General features: G+C 36.2%; 1 protein-coding gene across 1 annotated transcript; it reads right to left on the bottom strand.

The window, feature by feature from the left end:
* Positions 1-3,194: 3,194 nt before the first annotated feature.
* LOC139857131 (protein PAT1 homolog 1-like) lies at positions 3,195-8,600 on the bottom strand. The gene is made up of 5 exons (XM_071845860.1): positions 8,373-8,600; positions 7,951-8,096; positions 7,368-7,424; positions 5,471-5,552; positions 3,195-5,372 (listed from the first exon to the last, which is right to left on the bottom strand). Exons 1-5 carry the CDS (start codon positions 8,416-8,418, stop codon positions 3,505-3,507), a joined length of 2,199 nt encoding a protein of 732 aa, XP_071701961.1. The 5' UTR covers positions 8,419-8,600; the 3' UTR covers positions 3,195-3,504.
* Between the last annotated feature and the right edge of the window lie 8,550 nt (positions 8,601-17,150).

Here is a 17,150-nt window from a genome sequence, read left to right on the forward strand (position 1 = left end):
TTTATTCCCCACGGCTAGTCGGCTTCCACCACCACCACTGCCGGAAACTATATACACACACTCACCGGAAAATATCCATATCCATATCCATATCCATCATCATTATATTTCGCAAACTCAAAACCCTAATAATCAACAACAATCTCTACTACTACTTCCATATATCATCCACATCCACACTCAAATTCAAATTCAAATTCAACAATCACCAAATTCACCACTACCGCTACTTATAAAACCACCTGCTTATCTCCACAACTTCAATTAACACCATTCAATCTACCATTACTCTCAATTTCATCTCGCCGTACTCGATTAACTTCCTCCACCGCCGCCGCAGCTGCGAAGAACAATTCAAACTCTAAGTCACCGGAAAAAAGATCAGATGATGAAATTGAAGAAGAAATTGAGGAAGATATGCCGTGGATACAAGAGAAGGCGTTAGATATAGTTGAATTTAGTAGTTCAGTAACACAAGCATTACCTGGACCTAGGGTTGGTCAATCACAATTTCCATGGCTTTTGGCTCTTCCTTTGGCTTATGTTGGTATCTCATTTGCGTTTGCTGTTGTTAAAACTGAACCGTTTTTTTGCAAAACGAGAACTCGGCAGCAACTCCAAAACGATTTCTCCTCCAAAACGATTTCTCGGCGACGATTTTTCCGATTTTTGCAACCTTGTTTCCTACTATAGATGAATTTATGAACAATTGATGCCTGCAAATAAGAATCATTGATGTAAATTCAAAACATTGTAGTGAAAACTTTCAACAAGTAGCCTACCAAACTAAAGCTTCATTTTATACTACTATATAATTATGAGTAGATAGATATCATAAAGGAAAAACAATCTCATTACCAATATCAACGGGTGATAACAATAACTAGAATTAAAATTGCGCTCATAAGTAACAAAAATCACTACATACGTAACATTTTCTTTTAAGGCATTAACTAGTTATAAGTGTCTTGTTGATGGGTGATGCAAGATATTTTTGGCAAAAATGTCTGGAAATGACGGTGTAGTGTATCAAGTAGCAGAAACAAACTGCATATTAAATGAAAAGGTTAGCATATGTCCAATATACTGTATCCATATATGATTTCATAAACTCCAGTAAATGTGAAAATCTTATGCCTCTAGCACCACCAAAATCTTAATGATAGCTGTTATTTATTTATTTTAGTTAAATGTGGTGTTTTTTTGTTTACTCAGTATGATTGTTCCATGTTACAGGTCCAGTCGTCATGAATACATCTGGGTATTCAGAAAAGGGCTTACGGAGAAAGCTTGCCGTCCAAGCTCTTTTCGGAAAGATTTTCTATCTTTCAGAGGTAATTTCAAAGTGATCTATTTTTACTTAAAAAAAATATATTTATAGTAAATTATCCATCTGCAGTTCAGAGAACTTCTTTAATCGTTAAATAGATGTCACCGACACTACTGTTTCTAATATTTTCGTATTAATGCATTATAATCTTGTGTCTTTCATATGCATACGGGTAGTTTTTGTTCATACTTCCATATCATAAAATTGCGATACTTTAAGTTTGGGTTTTCTACAAAAACTGTGATATTGTTTTTAATAAAAAAATACTCCGTAATTGTGAAGTTTTTTGTTTAAGATTGTCATTCACTCATTTGAATATTGACTACATTGATTTGTCCACAAGTTTTTCAATTTTTGTCTTGTTAAAGACTTTTGTATGCTTGCAAAACGTTGATAACTGATTAACTATGTGACAATTAAGTTGCAATTTTTTGGGACAGGGGATACTAGTTATTTCGGAATAGGTTTTGTATTCTCTAAAATGTGTTTCTTTCAAATGGGAACTTTCTGCTGTTATACATAAGTAGATAATAAATGAAAGATACTGAATAGTTTTATTGTGTATGATGTATCTACTCCCAACATCGTCTGTTTGTGTTACCTTTAACTTGGGCAAAATAATTAAAACTTCATATTATAGTTCAATTTATTATATAAGTTGTACTCATATATACTATTATTCATATTATGTATCATTCCTTTCCTACTTTAGTCTCATTAGTTATTGAGAATGATTAAGATGATTCACATATACTCTCTCAAATTTTCTTATTATCATCCTTGACATATCTCAAACTGATCTTTTGTTAGTCATTTAATCATAATATGTATATGGATTATTGATTGTTGCAAAACATGTGTATCGGCAGGGACATGTTAGCCATGTGTTGACTTTGTCAACCCATCCAGCGGTCCCCGGTAGCCCACTGAAGCCTGGCGAAACACCATCACCAATTACCCCACAGCATGTCAGGCCCGAGATTCGAACCTGCATTGTTATTGTTGCAATCTTCGCAAGTGTGGGACGAAGGGATCATTTGGGCTCGGTAAGAATGATTTTTTGATCCAATTATTTGGAAAATCCTCACCTAGTGGGAATCGAACCCTCATCTCCCCTAAGGGAGGGGGAGTGAGTCATTCACCAACTAGGCTATTGGCCCATTCTTATATGGATTATTGATGGATGATATAATTGGCATTACATTAATTGTATTTACTTTTGTGATATCTTACCCGAGTTCTATGGAAGACAACCCCTTAATAGTTAAAGAAATATTTGGTGTTACAGAGTAAGCACCGTTCCTCTTACAGTAAATTAACTGCGTAACTTTCTTGCTTGGCCTATTGCATTAAATAGGTTCATACCAAGTAGAATCCCTAAAAGCATCGAACTCGCTATACTTAGGAGTTTTTTGTTCGAATTTGTCAAGTATAATGGTTTTGAAATTAATATCAACTACAACGGGTTCAAATTTCGGGTTCAAATTTTCGGCTGAATTTTATAATAGTTTTTGCGACAAAACAAACCCAAACCAAATTTGCCCTCACATTCTAAAAATTGCATAATTAACATGGATTGCTACATTGCTTAACCACTTTTGCTCATACAATGTTGCAGTGAGGATGCTGAAAAGCTACGGCTGCATACACTTTGCAGAAGCTGGTGATATGGATTCACTAGAAAAGATGGTTGATAGTGCAGGTTGGGGTTCAGAAGATTCAGGCGAAGACTAACAATTGTGGAGTTAGTAAATTTTGTTTTTGCAGGCTTTTGTATGATGTGTGATGACATGTAACAATTCAACCTTATAATAGGCTTATATATTTGTGAAATGAAAGCAAACACCTTAATAACAAATGAAAGCACAGATTACAAACACACCTTAATCTCAGTTAACAACAAACGTTCGAAAAGAAGAAACATAAACACAAACGCAAAGTAAAAATCCAAAGGTCGATACCAATGTTAAAAACATCCACCAGTAACTATGAATGTTAAAATATTCAAAGGTAGTTACGAATGTCACATAATTTCGATGTATGAACCAGGGAGCGCGCCAATAAAAAAACATGCCTCCCGTCACGACTCCCACCAGTGTACCTCTTTATACACGGAAGTCATCCTACTTGTTATATTTGCTTTACATTATACAACACTTCTGATTACATAGAACTCACCCTCTAACCGGCTCAGGGTTGACTTGACTACCGGTCTCTCTTTGACCAGTCAAACCAGTAGCCTGCATAGCACACTGACAAAAATCAGCTAACGTCTTCTTCTGATTGTTATCTGTGTGTGGAAGACTAGCACGCAGCAATTCAACCGGCAGTTCCCTACTGATGTCATGGGCTGCTTCTGACGAAACAATCTCATACTTGCTTAAACAGTATTTTGTAAGAAGCCCAAAAAAGGCTTCAAACGAAGCTTGCCATAGCTTTGGGTTTTGCAAACTGGGGTTGTATGGAACTCGAGGGTTACTTAACAATTGAGTGGCCCGATCCAGAACTGATTTGATAACAACCGAACCCCCATCACCAGACGGGCTTCCAATGGGTCGAAGTGGTGGTTGCTCTGAAGAACACACTACCGCAGCTAGGCAAGCACTCAGAGAATTAAGACCCATTGACCCGATACACGTGGAAACTGTTTTAACTAACCCCGTAACGGTCAAAGAAGCTGATTGGTCAAAAGGAAGGGCGCCAAATAGATACCTTAAGTGACGAAAAATCACCATACATAGTATTCGTGCAAGTTCGCTATTAGGTGAGAGAAGTTGAAGGTATTTCGAAATGAGTTTTCGACCCTTAGGAAGAGATGCTAATCGTAAAAAGACAATATCGTCCTTAGAAGTCAAACTTTTCCCGAGTGGGTCAACAAGCTGCAGTGATGTGGCCAACCCTTCTAGAAGAATCTGCCTTTTTTGTCTCATTTGTACACCGCCATCTTGAGGCTGACTAAATTGCAACGAACGATCAATGTCGTCCACATCGAGAAGAAGACAAAGGCTATCTTCGATTATGATTCGAGCTGCAAGCATCGGTTCTTGTTCCAATGGTTTCTCAGATATTTTATTTTCAAAACCATCTATTTCAAGAAGAATCTGGGGCCCACGGATGAAAGAAAATGAGATTTTTCCATGAACATCAATATTGACATTATTTTTCGATTCTGTACTGTTCCGTGAGGATTTAGTTGAAGAATCTTTGAGATGAGCGGGACAGAAACGGGTTTTTGATTTCGAGTCAGATGAAATTTTAGCTACTCTAGCTTGGTGATAATAATCGTCTATATACGGATCATTACCATGAGTTGCAGAATGCTGGATTTTAAGAACGGATTCAATCTCTTCAGATGTCATGTATTTTGATTTGAAATGTATCCGAAATTTATCACTTTTCTGATTACTACTATCGGAGCCTGTACGGGAAATTCGTCCACCATGTTTATTGCTCTTTTGGGTAATTTTTGGTTTCTGATTACTTGCATGTAATGGACGAGAAGGGAGCGGGCATAACTGGAGTGGTGAATACGACCCAACAGAGTGTTGAAGTGGAGACAAAAAATGGGATGATAGTGACCCCGACCCGTTGTGAAACAATTTATGTTGTAACGGGTTGCTTAATAGACCCGCATGGTCCACATGTAGCATATGATTAGTCAAGTTATTCTGTGGCTGAGAATAACGAGAAAGACCAATAGGAGTTATGTGGGACCTATTTCCACCATAACGTGATCCATGAAGGACAGTGTTTAGATACAGATTATTAGCATTTGGTAAATGTGAGAAATTTGGATCTGAAAAAGTTAAATGAGCGTTGGAAGAAAGATTAAAAAGATTTGAATGATGATGTGGCGACGACAAGAGATTATGATGTGGTTCTTGAGGGCATGATGAAGCTCTGTACAACAGTTTTGAATCTGAATAGAGATGTGGTTGTGATGACCATTTTCTGATTCCTTGGTAGCTTTCGGTGTCGGATATATGTTGGTCCAACGAAACGGTCAACTCTTCTTCGTGTAACCATTCAGAAGCAGATGAACCTTCATATAGTTTAGTTATAAATTGTAAAAACGAAAATATTAACTAAAAAAAGTACACAAATTATAATAATAAAACATGAGGTTATTTATGTACGCACTTTCTCTCGAAAAAGATCCTGAACCAGATCCGCGGTCGCCAATAACTCCAGGATGCCTAGGTCCACTAACTGTTCTGTTCAACTGCAGAACAAAAAAACATATGCACAATTCCGCACTCAGTTGTGTTAAACAAAATTAATCCAGATAAGTAAACATGTCTAAAATGATAAAAACGAATATAAAACAGGTATGCTTATAGAGTTAAATACTTAAATGCATATAATGCTTTGTAAGGACCTAAACAGTTATCAAAGCGGGTAAAAAATGGGACATTATATGATCAACAATATAAGCTTTTCTATATATATAGTATGAATAAAAAAATATGTTGTAAATAGTATTAGAGCAGGACCATGTGAAGTGGTAATAATTATCTTGAATAATATATGTTTCAACTATTATTCGCAGGCGTGCAACTCATGGTTCTAAAAATGTTAAAAACCTGCTTAAATATTCCACAATCCGTCTAATTAATCGGTCAACGCCGGTCAATGAATCAAAATTGGATTTAGATGGCCAAGGTCGGATTTAGTCAGTCAACGTTGGTCAACATCTTAATATGAAATTAAATTAGAATTTTTGACTATTTTAACAATTAAACGATTATGTTATGCTTCTAGACGATTATAAAACTTTCTTTATGTTTACGGTTTTCTTATATATTCACACATAAAATTTTGAAATTTGTGATTTAAATGTACAAGAAGTCTAATCCGATTCATCACCGATCAGTCCACGATTTGATCAATAGTCCCTGCAAGGTTCCTGCCGATTAATCCCTGGTTAGAGATTTTTACAACCTTGATGCAACTTCGATGTTCCATTTTTTAGTCCTAATCTAACTGAAATGCTATACGAGAAAACTAAAGAAGACATTGTTGATAGAGAGAAAAGGACAAAACAGATAACAGTTCTAATGCTGGACATACTTCGTACATACAACATAAAAGCATATAGATACATAGAAACATGTTGTGCCTTCCATACATATACAATTATCAACCAATTTGACTAAAAAGGGTCAAATTAGGTGATACATTATCCCAAAAGGGTCAAACACGTAATTTTTAAATCTTAGTTAAAGCCTAAACATGGAAAATGGTTTGATTGAGGCAAGCAACATAAAAGTACAGATAATAGGACCAAACTGATGATAGTTCTTATGCTCGACATACTTTAGGTACATACAACATAAAAGCACATAAGATACATAGATACATGTTGTGACTACCATACATATACAATTATCAACCCATTTGGCCAAAAAGGGTCAAATTGGGTGATAAGTTATCCCAAATGGTTCGAACTGGTAGACTGTTAAATCTAGATAAAAATGGAAAATGGGTTGATTTGAGTAAAAAAGTAAAAGTTATCCGTAGTGTCTTATAATAATAAGAACCTTCTAACGCTTTAGTAATGTAATCAGATTAGTAGTCTACAAATATAGCTTTTACATAATCTCGTTTTCGATACTTTAACTCATTAATGTGATGTGATGAGGTTTTCCCTATTCGGGTTAACAAAGAGTAAAAATAACTTTGGTGTACGCGACCTAATTGGATTAATTAGTGACCGTTTCCAAACCCTTCCCCGGCCAGCATACGATTTGAACCTGAGACCTCTTTGCAAGGATCTCAGGGCCCCAACCACTGGGCTCTTAGTGATGGTATTAAAAAATACGCTAAACCCAACCCATTCTTCGACTTACACCAATTTTACTACCCCTATGTACAATCACAAACATTTGATAGTGTTTCTTAAACACAGCAAGCAGATTAGAATGCTTGGTCTTTGACACCCAACCCAAATGTTTACCTGATTAGGGTTGACGAATATAAAGGTTAAAACAGAAAAAATAAATCATTGCAAGCAACTTTAAGGTTAAAGGTAGCTAACCTTTAAAAATGTAGTTGACAGATCATCTAAATCTGCTAGAGACTCAATCCCTGCTTCCTGCTTATGGAAAATAAACAAAGAACCAAAGTCAGCAAAAGCAAACCGAGATGTATCACTCCGTAGTTTAGAATTCTAATTAATAATTAATGAAAGTAAACAAAAGTATAGTAACTTTAGAAGTAAATTGACAAAACAGATAAAAATATAAATATAATATAACAACTTCAAAAGTCAATATGACTGTCCAGCCTTCAAATCTAAATACTAAATAAACACAACAAAGGTAAAACTTTAACTAATAAGACCAAAAATATATCAAAAACCAACGCCATACTGCCAATACAATTTGAATAATTGAAAAGCACGCTATTTAGAACTAAGTGCACGTTTATGGACCTGCATAACTATAAACCATGATATGTTTCTCCAAGATGCATAATACTATACAGTATACAATATACATTTGATAACAATACCACAAAAATAGTTTAATAAGTCTGCAAATAAACATTAAAAAGTTCAAATAACAAGTACATTAACCATTCTTAAACTATTTTTTATATTTATTAGTTGATAAACATACCTCTTCCCTATCAAACAAACGATATTCATCATCACCAGGTCCATAAAAAGAACTTTCTACTTCTACTTCTAAGCACCCAAATTCAGCCTTATCTGAATTACCTTGACCGAAAAACGCATACTGTGATGCATCAAATAGTTTATCCCCTGCATCACAACAATTGAAACTAAATCAACAAGCATTATATCAAACATATACGCATCTAATTAATTACCACTGCAAACTAATATCACAAATCTTCAAACTAAAATCAAACAAGAGTATTTTAGTAGATCTCATGCAATTACACGCCAATTCAAACACACAATTCGCTATAAATCGTAACTCTATTCGAACTGAGCATTAATTCTATTTGATTAAAACACTAGGGCAAAGTAAAATAAGATTAAATCTCACTGAAAACATATAGAATTATAGAAAACCTGATAAGGAGGCATCAATGTTGCTATGAGTACCAGATTTCTGCATAGCGGGTGATTATGAATGGAGAAATTAGGGTTTTGAAGGAATGAATCGAAGAGAAAATGTGGAATGACAGCATAAATTAGAATTATTATAGAAATAAAATGATGATGGTTGTGATTCATGTGATAGATTCGTTTTAGAGTTGACGTTCTTCTTCCATATTCTACGCCAACTCTCAAAAGGAAGTAGAAGTACACTTTCCCCTGATTTTATATATTCCGTATATATTAACGTCTAATAATAATATGCAATTTGGAATTTGGATGGGATGGATTTGGATGTAAGAAACTTGATCAAATTACTTAAAAATGAATTTTTTGAGGGAAATTTTTTTTTTTTTTTTTGAAATACCTAGTATTTTTAGAAATTAACTTTACAAACTAGGAATTTCGAAAATAGTTTTACAAAACTAGTATAACCGGAGTTTAAAACGCCGGTTTGTTACGTGTCACCCTAAAGTGGCTTTTCAAACGCCGGCTTGTGTCCAATTTGTCAAGATGGCAGAGTGACCGGACGCTTTTTGTCACTGTGCCCTTAACCGGCTTTTCAAAAGCGGGTTTGCAATTGTTGCATTCACTAAGTGTTAGCTTATTCCTTCGTTGCTTATCTTTTTATAGGTTCTAGATTCGATATGATGTGAAGATGTTTAGTTTTAAACTAGATGCTTAGGAGTTGCTTGAACTCGATGGCGAGGTTGCTTTTAGCTTATTGGACTCGGGCAGGGGATAGATGGTCCCTGGGAACATGCTCTTGTTATCGGTTTGGGTCATTGAGTCTTAAATCGTTGTTTGTGAATTTGATTCAAAATTATACCTTTGTGTTATGTAACGGGCCGTGGGTTTACCCGAGTGTTGTCTTAACTTATGCAAGTGTTTTGTTGTTATATTTTGTTGTAAGCTTGACTTAAAACATGTCGTGAATGATTTGAAAGTTTTGGTGTCAAATTGAGTAATGTGGAATGGGTCAAACGTGTGTTAAAAAGGTGGAGTTCAAGTGTAGTGTTACTGTGCGCCGCGCAGTATAAAAAATTTCAGAACCAGACAACAAAACCTTTAAATGTGTCTGTTTTCGGTTGTATTGCGCACCGCGCAGGAAATTGGGCCGTCGAGCAATATATTAAAAATCTTAGTGTCGTTTTCTGAAAAACGGGTCGCGGTCATCACAGTACTCAAGTTTAAGCAGGTTGCCTCAGCTTTCTTCTGCGCATCCTTGGCAACATGTTCGCGTCTAACTCATTCACCCTTGCTTCAAGACTCTGAATCTTTGCTTTTTCCTCTTGCGCGAATTTGTTTGTTGCACGAACGGTCCCTTCTTGCATACTTGTACATTGAAAATGATCTACAAACATGTTAAAAAAACACCACACCCTCCTGCGTAAAAGTCATGCGTACCTGGTTACGCCGCGGGCATGAATTGTTGCAAGAAACTGCATTGCTAGATGGCAATATGCTTCGGCACATGAAGGTAAGGAGAAAGTTCAATTTGTAGGTCGTGCGTTCGATGGGGTTTCATCAGAATCCAGATCGATAGACTTAGATGTCGTCATACCAGATGTACTTTCACGAGTAGGCACCCATGAACGCGGCTAAGGATACACGTACCTACGCATGGTTCTTGTGCGTATCACGTTCGGCGCGCACGTCCAGAATATTGCCAGAACATCTGATTAGGAGGTGCGCACGCGGGTATTGCTTAACGCACACGAAAGCAATCGGATATAATTTTATCCTTAGTTAAACGTGATCCTTTTCCAACTATAAACCCGTTATTTATTTGTTATTCGGTAGGATCTAGAACCTAATTATGAGGTAATCTAGGGTTAGGGTTTTATTATAAATACGACCCTAACCTCCTTCACTCGATACAACGTTTTCTGTATTACTCGAACTTAAGATTGCATCCAGAAAACACTCTTACGGTAACAGGTATGTTCCATGAACACAAACCCTATGCAACCATCTTTAGTGGCCATTGTTGCGGCAACTGCCATCAATGGTGGACGCAGCTTTGATCACCATTTTGTAGATCATCATCTCAATAAGGGTTATTCACGGTAAACCGAACCGGAGATCAAAGCTATAAACGTTCTTAAACACTCCCTCATGCACTCAACATTAATTTTTCTATTTGAGCAGATTAATGTTCGATCAGCGGCGTTAGCTGTTCTTCATCTTCTCGTACACTATATGTTACAACACGCATATTAATAAAAGTAGACGGCGAGTACAATGAAATAGTCGCAGCAATTACCTTCTAAAATCACCAGAATTGCGCTCTATTTCAACGAAGTTGTCATTGGGAAAGTCCTCGTGTTATTTTGCAGTTCCTTTTTCTTGCGGGCAGGGGCATTAACGCAGTAGATTTGCGCTTCGTGATAGGCCTAATCACAGTTACACCAACGTTAAGATGCGCATCAATTCCCTCATTTTTCAGAATCGGCTCTTCCACTTCTTGTAGCAATGAGTTTTTCACAAATTTGACATCTGTAATGTCAACCGCCGTAAGGATGCTCTTGAATTTCATGTATGAAAATTAATAAATACCACATGTTAGTATCCACATAACTTGCATATAGAATATCTTAAGTGTTCTACCCTACCCCGACCTTTGGGTGCAAGAATTGCAAGTTGCATGTCTTCCCAAGGTCAGTGTGCAGAAATCTTGCCCTGCCGTAGAGCCACGTTGCTATATGAACGATGTACTAGCGTAATATTTTGGTACTTTGCGTCCTCGTTGTAACGACCTGTTTTCTGAAGCAAGCTTTTGGACGCTGACTGAGCCTGCAAGGTGAATATTTGATCATTGAGAGCGTAGAATTCACCAAGATTGGCCTAATAGTGAACCAAGATATCAAAACAAAGGAAATGTTGAAAACTGACATAATGCGGCGCATATAAACACCATATGCGGTGCATATGTAATGTAATTTTTAGACATACGAAGTCAGACAACAATATGCGGCGCATGAGGCTAAAATATGCGGCTCATATTTATTTTGGAACCATACGAGGCGCATATTTTTGATGTATGCGGCGCACATTACGCAGTTTTGGGTTTTGTTTTTTTAAATTTGTAAAATTGATGAGGGCAATTTGGTCTTTTCACTTATGGACGGATTTATACCCCCAAATCTGATCTTATATTCATTGTTCATCAACCAAACCCTTCTTTGAGAGAGATTGGGGTTTTCTAGTGAGAGGAAGCTGCAAATGGTGATGAAGGTGGTGATTTTTACCAAAATTGGAGTGGATCTTAGTGCATCTTGGTGATTCTAGCTACTAGGACTCGTTTTGGTGCTAAGGTAAACCCTATATCCGAATTTTAATGTTTGATTCTTGATTTGAGTTAAGGTTTGAGTCAGTGTTGCGTTATAAACCCAATTTCTCATGAAATTAAGGGGTTTTTGTGTATGATTTGGGTATGCAAACCCAAATATTGTGGGTTTAGGGTTAGCTGACGAATTTGATTATATTTGTCATGGTTTTGGGTGTTAATCACTAGATTGGAAATGTGTGGTTGATTAAGATGTTCTTAAGAACATGTGGTTGGTCTAAATGGGTGTTAACCTTGAATTGTTGTCAAAACTAAGGTTTGAGTCAAGTTTTGGTGAATCAAGTATATAAATACTTGGTTTATGTGTTAATTGGTGTTTTGTGACATAATCACTAGCCATTAGTAATTATGGGTGAGTTTGACATAAGTCAAATGTGGTCAAGTGCAATATGGGTCAATGTTGTGTATGCTGTAAGAATTGGTGTAACTGACGTTTTAGTATGATCACTAACTAGTTAGTGATGTAGTGTCGGGACCTAGGTTTGTATATTTGGGGTCGAGTACAATTTGGGTTAAATTGTGCCTATTGGTATGGGTTCGAATTACCACCCGAAATGGTAATTGGATTGTGCTCATTAGTTGTTAAATGGGCGGGTTGTGGCGAGCAAGGTGTAATCCATTGGCTAAGGAAGAATTGATATTTATGTGTATATTATGCCTATGTGTGATATAGGTAGCTACTTGCTCGGATATGAGGATGGAAGTTAATGGTGTATCCTAGGGGATACACACATAAAAACATCATTTTTGTACAAAAGAAAGGATAGAAAAAGCATAACAGATAGCAATTTAGGCAGTTTTTATAATTATCCGTTCAACGCTTAGCCAGGCCCACAACGTCATGCGTAAGCCCAGTAGGCAGTATCTATGCTTAAGCCTTTTTGATTAAGCGCGTGAGCGGCACGCAGCCACGTCAGCACACGCCAAAGGCGGTTCCGGATATATCGCATAACTGAATTAATCAGCGTTTGACACGTGTTCCCGAGAATTTCGGACATTCTACGCCTATAAATAGACCCCTTGGGTCACCACATTTCACATCAGAACTTCAGTCAGAGAGAAGTACACTTTCTCTCACACACATTTCTTTCTCACTCTAAAACCTTAATCGCTTAGCAACAGAACGCTACACAGACTAATTCCAGATTGGTTCAAAGACTGATTGAGGCCACCCCACAGATTTCTCATCCGTGTTCCGGGTCTGCAGGGATTATTTTCTGAGAGAAAACATCAGTCGGCAACATATCGCTCAACGCTAGGCTGTTATTGTACTGTATTGGTACCTTTCATCTGCTATATGGAAAATAGTAGCAACATATGTCCGTTCCAAAGAATCACTCAATTCTCCAGAGCAAAAAAGATAATATCATAGAATGATACCTGTTGAAGCAAATATGATACATAAGTGGCAAGCCGGACAGAAGAGAAAAGCATAAACTTAAGAAGATTGGAAATAGGAGTTAATTTCTTTCCCTTCTTTGTTTAATACTAATCCGTCTGATGCTCCTGTGGTCATTGAAGCTCGAATAGTAAATTGTATTGTTGGAGGAATATATACTAATACTAGAGCAGGAGGAAGAGACGATGAAAGACACGCTTGTTCCTTTAGCAAGTTTTGCCAATGTTCCATCATGAAGAAACCTTACGTAATGTGGCGGTAAACCGTTAAGAGCGATGCGTTGTGATGTTGTCCGAATATGATTTGAGAAAGGGCACAATTGGTTATGAGAACAATGGGTACATGTTACCTGTTAGATTTGATTTTGTTATGTAAGTTGTGAGTACAATGTGTATGTGTTACGGGTTAGATTTGAATGGATATGCGAGTTGAGATACCATGGAGGTGAATGGAATTCATAGTACATCGGGAATGTACAAGAGTTTCCAAGCATCGGGGACGCTTTAGTTGGTGGATTAACATTGGGTATGCATATGCTAATGACATCGGGGATGTTTATGAAGTTTATGTTGGTCGGGAACTACATAAGGACTCAATTTTAGCACGGGGTGCGAGTTGTACGAGATGAGAATTAGCTCCTTGTCGGAGACTAATCAAGGATTTTGTATGATTGTTGAGAATAATGCGAGACTTGAATGCTCGATTTTAGTGGACTTGGTAGATCGCGATTGACGATGTAGTGTGAAAAGTAACTTACTGAGAAAAGTTTCCGGGTGAATTTAAGGATGCATGATGGCATCCATGATCCTTAAGAGGATTTTGGTCGTGAAAAGTACGACGTACCGTATCTAGTGGAGAGGTGTGTCGGTAAGTGCAAGCGAGTGGTGCGATTGCTAACCGCGTTAAACGTGAAGTTTCGACTTCGAGGTTTCTTTTTGATGGCTAGCCGGATCGGTGATTGAATTCCGAGTTGTATGCAAGTAAGAGTGCTAGCGTTGGAGCACGTGTATTGTGGTATGAGGCGAGGATCACGGGGACGTGATTTAGTTTAAGTGGGGGAGATTTGTAACGACCCAAAAATTTGGTATTTGGAATGTCGAGAGTTTGATGTGCAAAAGTTTGGTGTATGTTGCGAGGTTATGTGCGTGTTCACTGTCTGGGCCATAACTTCCTCATACGAACTCGGATTGAGGCGAATCAAAAGCCCAGACGACCGTAATTCAAGCCCGGACGTTTTTAATTTTTAGTGTTGAGCTAGATGGCTCCAAAAGCACCACTTTTGGATCTAGGAGCACCGCTTTTGGACATGTTTGTGTGCAGATTGTATTTTTGTACATTCAAATGAAGGGAACTTTGGTCTTTTCACATGTGAACGTGTATTTGGCTGGAAATCAGATCTAAAACTCATTGTTATATTCATTTTCATCACCCAAACCCTAAAGCTTAGAGAGAGGAAGAGCTTTCTAGAGTGAGAAAGCTTAAATTGGTGAAGAAGATGAAGATGCATGACCAAATTGGAGCTCATCCTTGATGTTGTTGATGTCTAACATCATTTTGATGCTAAGGTAAAACCCTATATCGAATTCCTAGTGTTTAATCTTGCTCTTGTGTTAGGGTTTGAGTCTATGATTGTTGTAAACCCTATTTCACTTGGAAATTTGGGGTTAAGGGTGTCCATTGGTGTATGTAAAAGACTTTGAATGTGGGTTTGAGTTGGATGACGAATTTTATGAGTTAGTCACAATTTGGGTGTTACTAACTAGTTAAAGTGTGTTTTGGTGAATTGGTTGGTCATAAGAACATGTTTGAGGTTAGGGATGGCAAAATGACCCGTACGCGATGGGGAAACCCGAAACCCATTATAATTGGGCCGGGTCTGACCCGAGTCCGTCGGGTCATGGACCGGGTATGGGGATGGTGTAGTGACCCGAACTTTTCCGAACCTTTCTATGATTATATGTTTAATGAAAACTATATTTACATGATTAAATGTTTCCAACATGTTAAGCAATCAAACTTGTTAAGACTTGATTAATTGAAATAGGTTTCATATAGACAATTGACCACCCAAGTTGACCGGTGATTCACGAACGTTAAAACTTGTAAAAACTATACGATGACATATATATGGTTATATATATAGTTAACATGATTTTATTATAAGTATGTATCTCATTAGGTATTTTAACAATGAGTTATATACATAAAAATGAGACTATAAATTTAAGAAACTCGAAAACGATATATATAACGATTATCGTTATAACAACCTCTTACTAGGTACATATGAATCATATTAAGATATTGATACACTTGGTTAATTATGTTAAATGATAAGTAAATATATTATTAAGTGTATTAACAATGAAATACATATGTAAAAATAAGACTACTAACTAAATGATTTCGAAACGAGACATATATGTAATGATTATCGTTGTAACGACATTTAACTGTATATATATCATACTAAGATATATTATATATCATAATATCATGATAATATAATAATTTAACATCTCATTTGTTATAATAAACAATGGGTTAACAACATTCAACAAGATCGTTAACCTAAAGGTTTCAAAACAACATTTACATGTAACGACTAACGATGACTTAACGACTCAGTTAAAATGTATATACATGTAGTGTTTTAATATGTATTCATACACTTTTGAAAGACTTCAAGACACTTATCAAAATACTTCTACTTAACAAAAATGCTTACAATTACATCCTCGTTCAGTTTCATCAACAATTCTACTCGTATGCACCCGTATTCGTACTCGTACAATACACAGCTTTTAGATGTATGTACTATTGGTATATACACTCCAATGATCAGCTGTTAGCAGCCCATGTGAGTCACCTAACATATATGGGAACCATCATTTGGCAACTAGCATGAAATATCTCATAAAATTACAAAAATATGAGTAATCATTCATGACTTATTTACATGAAAACAAAATTACATATCCTTTATATCTAATCCATACACCAATGACCAAAAACACCTACAAACACTTTCATTCTTCAATTTTCTTCATCTAATTGATCTCTCTCAAGTTCTATCTTCAAGTTCTAAGTGTTCTTCATAAATTCCAAAAGTTCTAGTTTCATAAAATCAAGAATACTTCCAAGAATGCAAGTTTACTTCCAAGTTTTCTAAATCCATTCCAAGTAATCATCCAAGATCAAGAAACCTTTGTTACTTACAGTAGGTTATCTTTCTAATACAAGGTAATAATCATATTCAAACTTTAATTCAATTTCTATAACTATAACAATCTTATTTCGAGTGGAAATCTTACTTGAAATTGTTTTCGTGTCATGATTCTGCTTCAAGAACTTTCAAGCCATCCAAGGATCCTTTGAAGCTAGATCTATTTTTCTCATTTCCAGTAGGTTTATCCAAGGAACTTGAGGTAGTAATGATGTTCATAACATCATTCGATTCATACATATAAAGCTATCTTATTCAAAGGGTTAAACTTGTAATCACTAGAACATAGTTTAGTTAATTCTAAACTTGTTCGCAAATAAAAGTTAATCCTTCTAACTTGAATTTTAAAATCAACTAAACACATGTTCTATATTTATATTATATGCTAACTTAATAATTTAAAACCTGGAAACACGAAAAACACCGTAAAACCGGATTTACGCCGTCGTAGTAACACCGCGGGCTGTTTTGGGTTAGTTAATTAAAAACTATGATAAACTTTGATTTAAAAGTTGTTATTCTGGGAAAATGATTTTTATTATGAACATGAAACTATATCCAAAAATTATGGTTAAACTCAAAGTGGAAGTATGTTTTCTAAAATGGTCATCTAGACGTCGTTCTTTCGACTGAAATGTCTACCTTTACAAAAACGACTTGTAACTTATTTTTCCGACTATAAACTTATACTTTTTATGTTTAGATTCATAAAATAGAGTTCAATATGAAACCATAGCAATTTGATTCACTCAAAACGGATTTAAAATGAAGAAGTTA

The sequence above is a fragment of the Rutidosis leptorrhynchoides genome, chromosome 7, assembly GCF_046630445.1.
Source record: "Rutidosis leptorrhynchoides isolate AG116_Rl617_1_P2 chromosome 7, CSIRO_AGI_Rlap_v1, whole genome shotgun sequence".
NCBI lineage: Eukaryota > Viridiplantae > Streptophyta > Magnoliopsida > Asterales > Asteraceae > Rutidosis > Rutidosis leptorrhynchoides.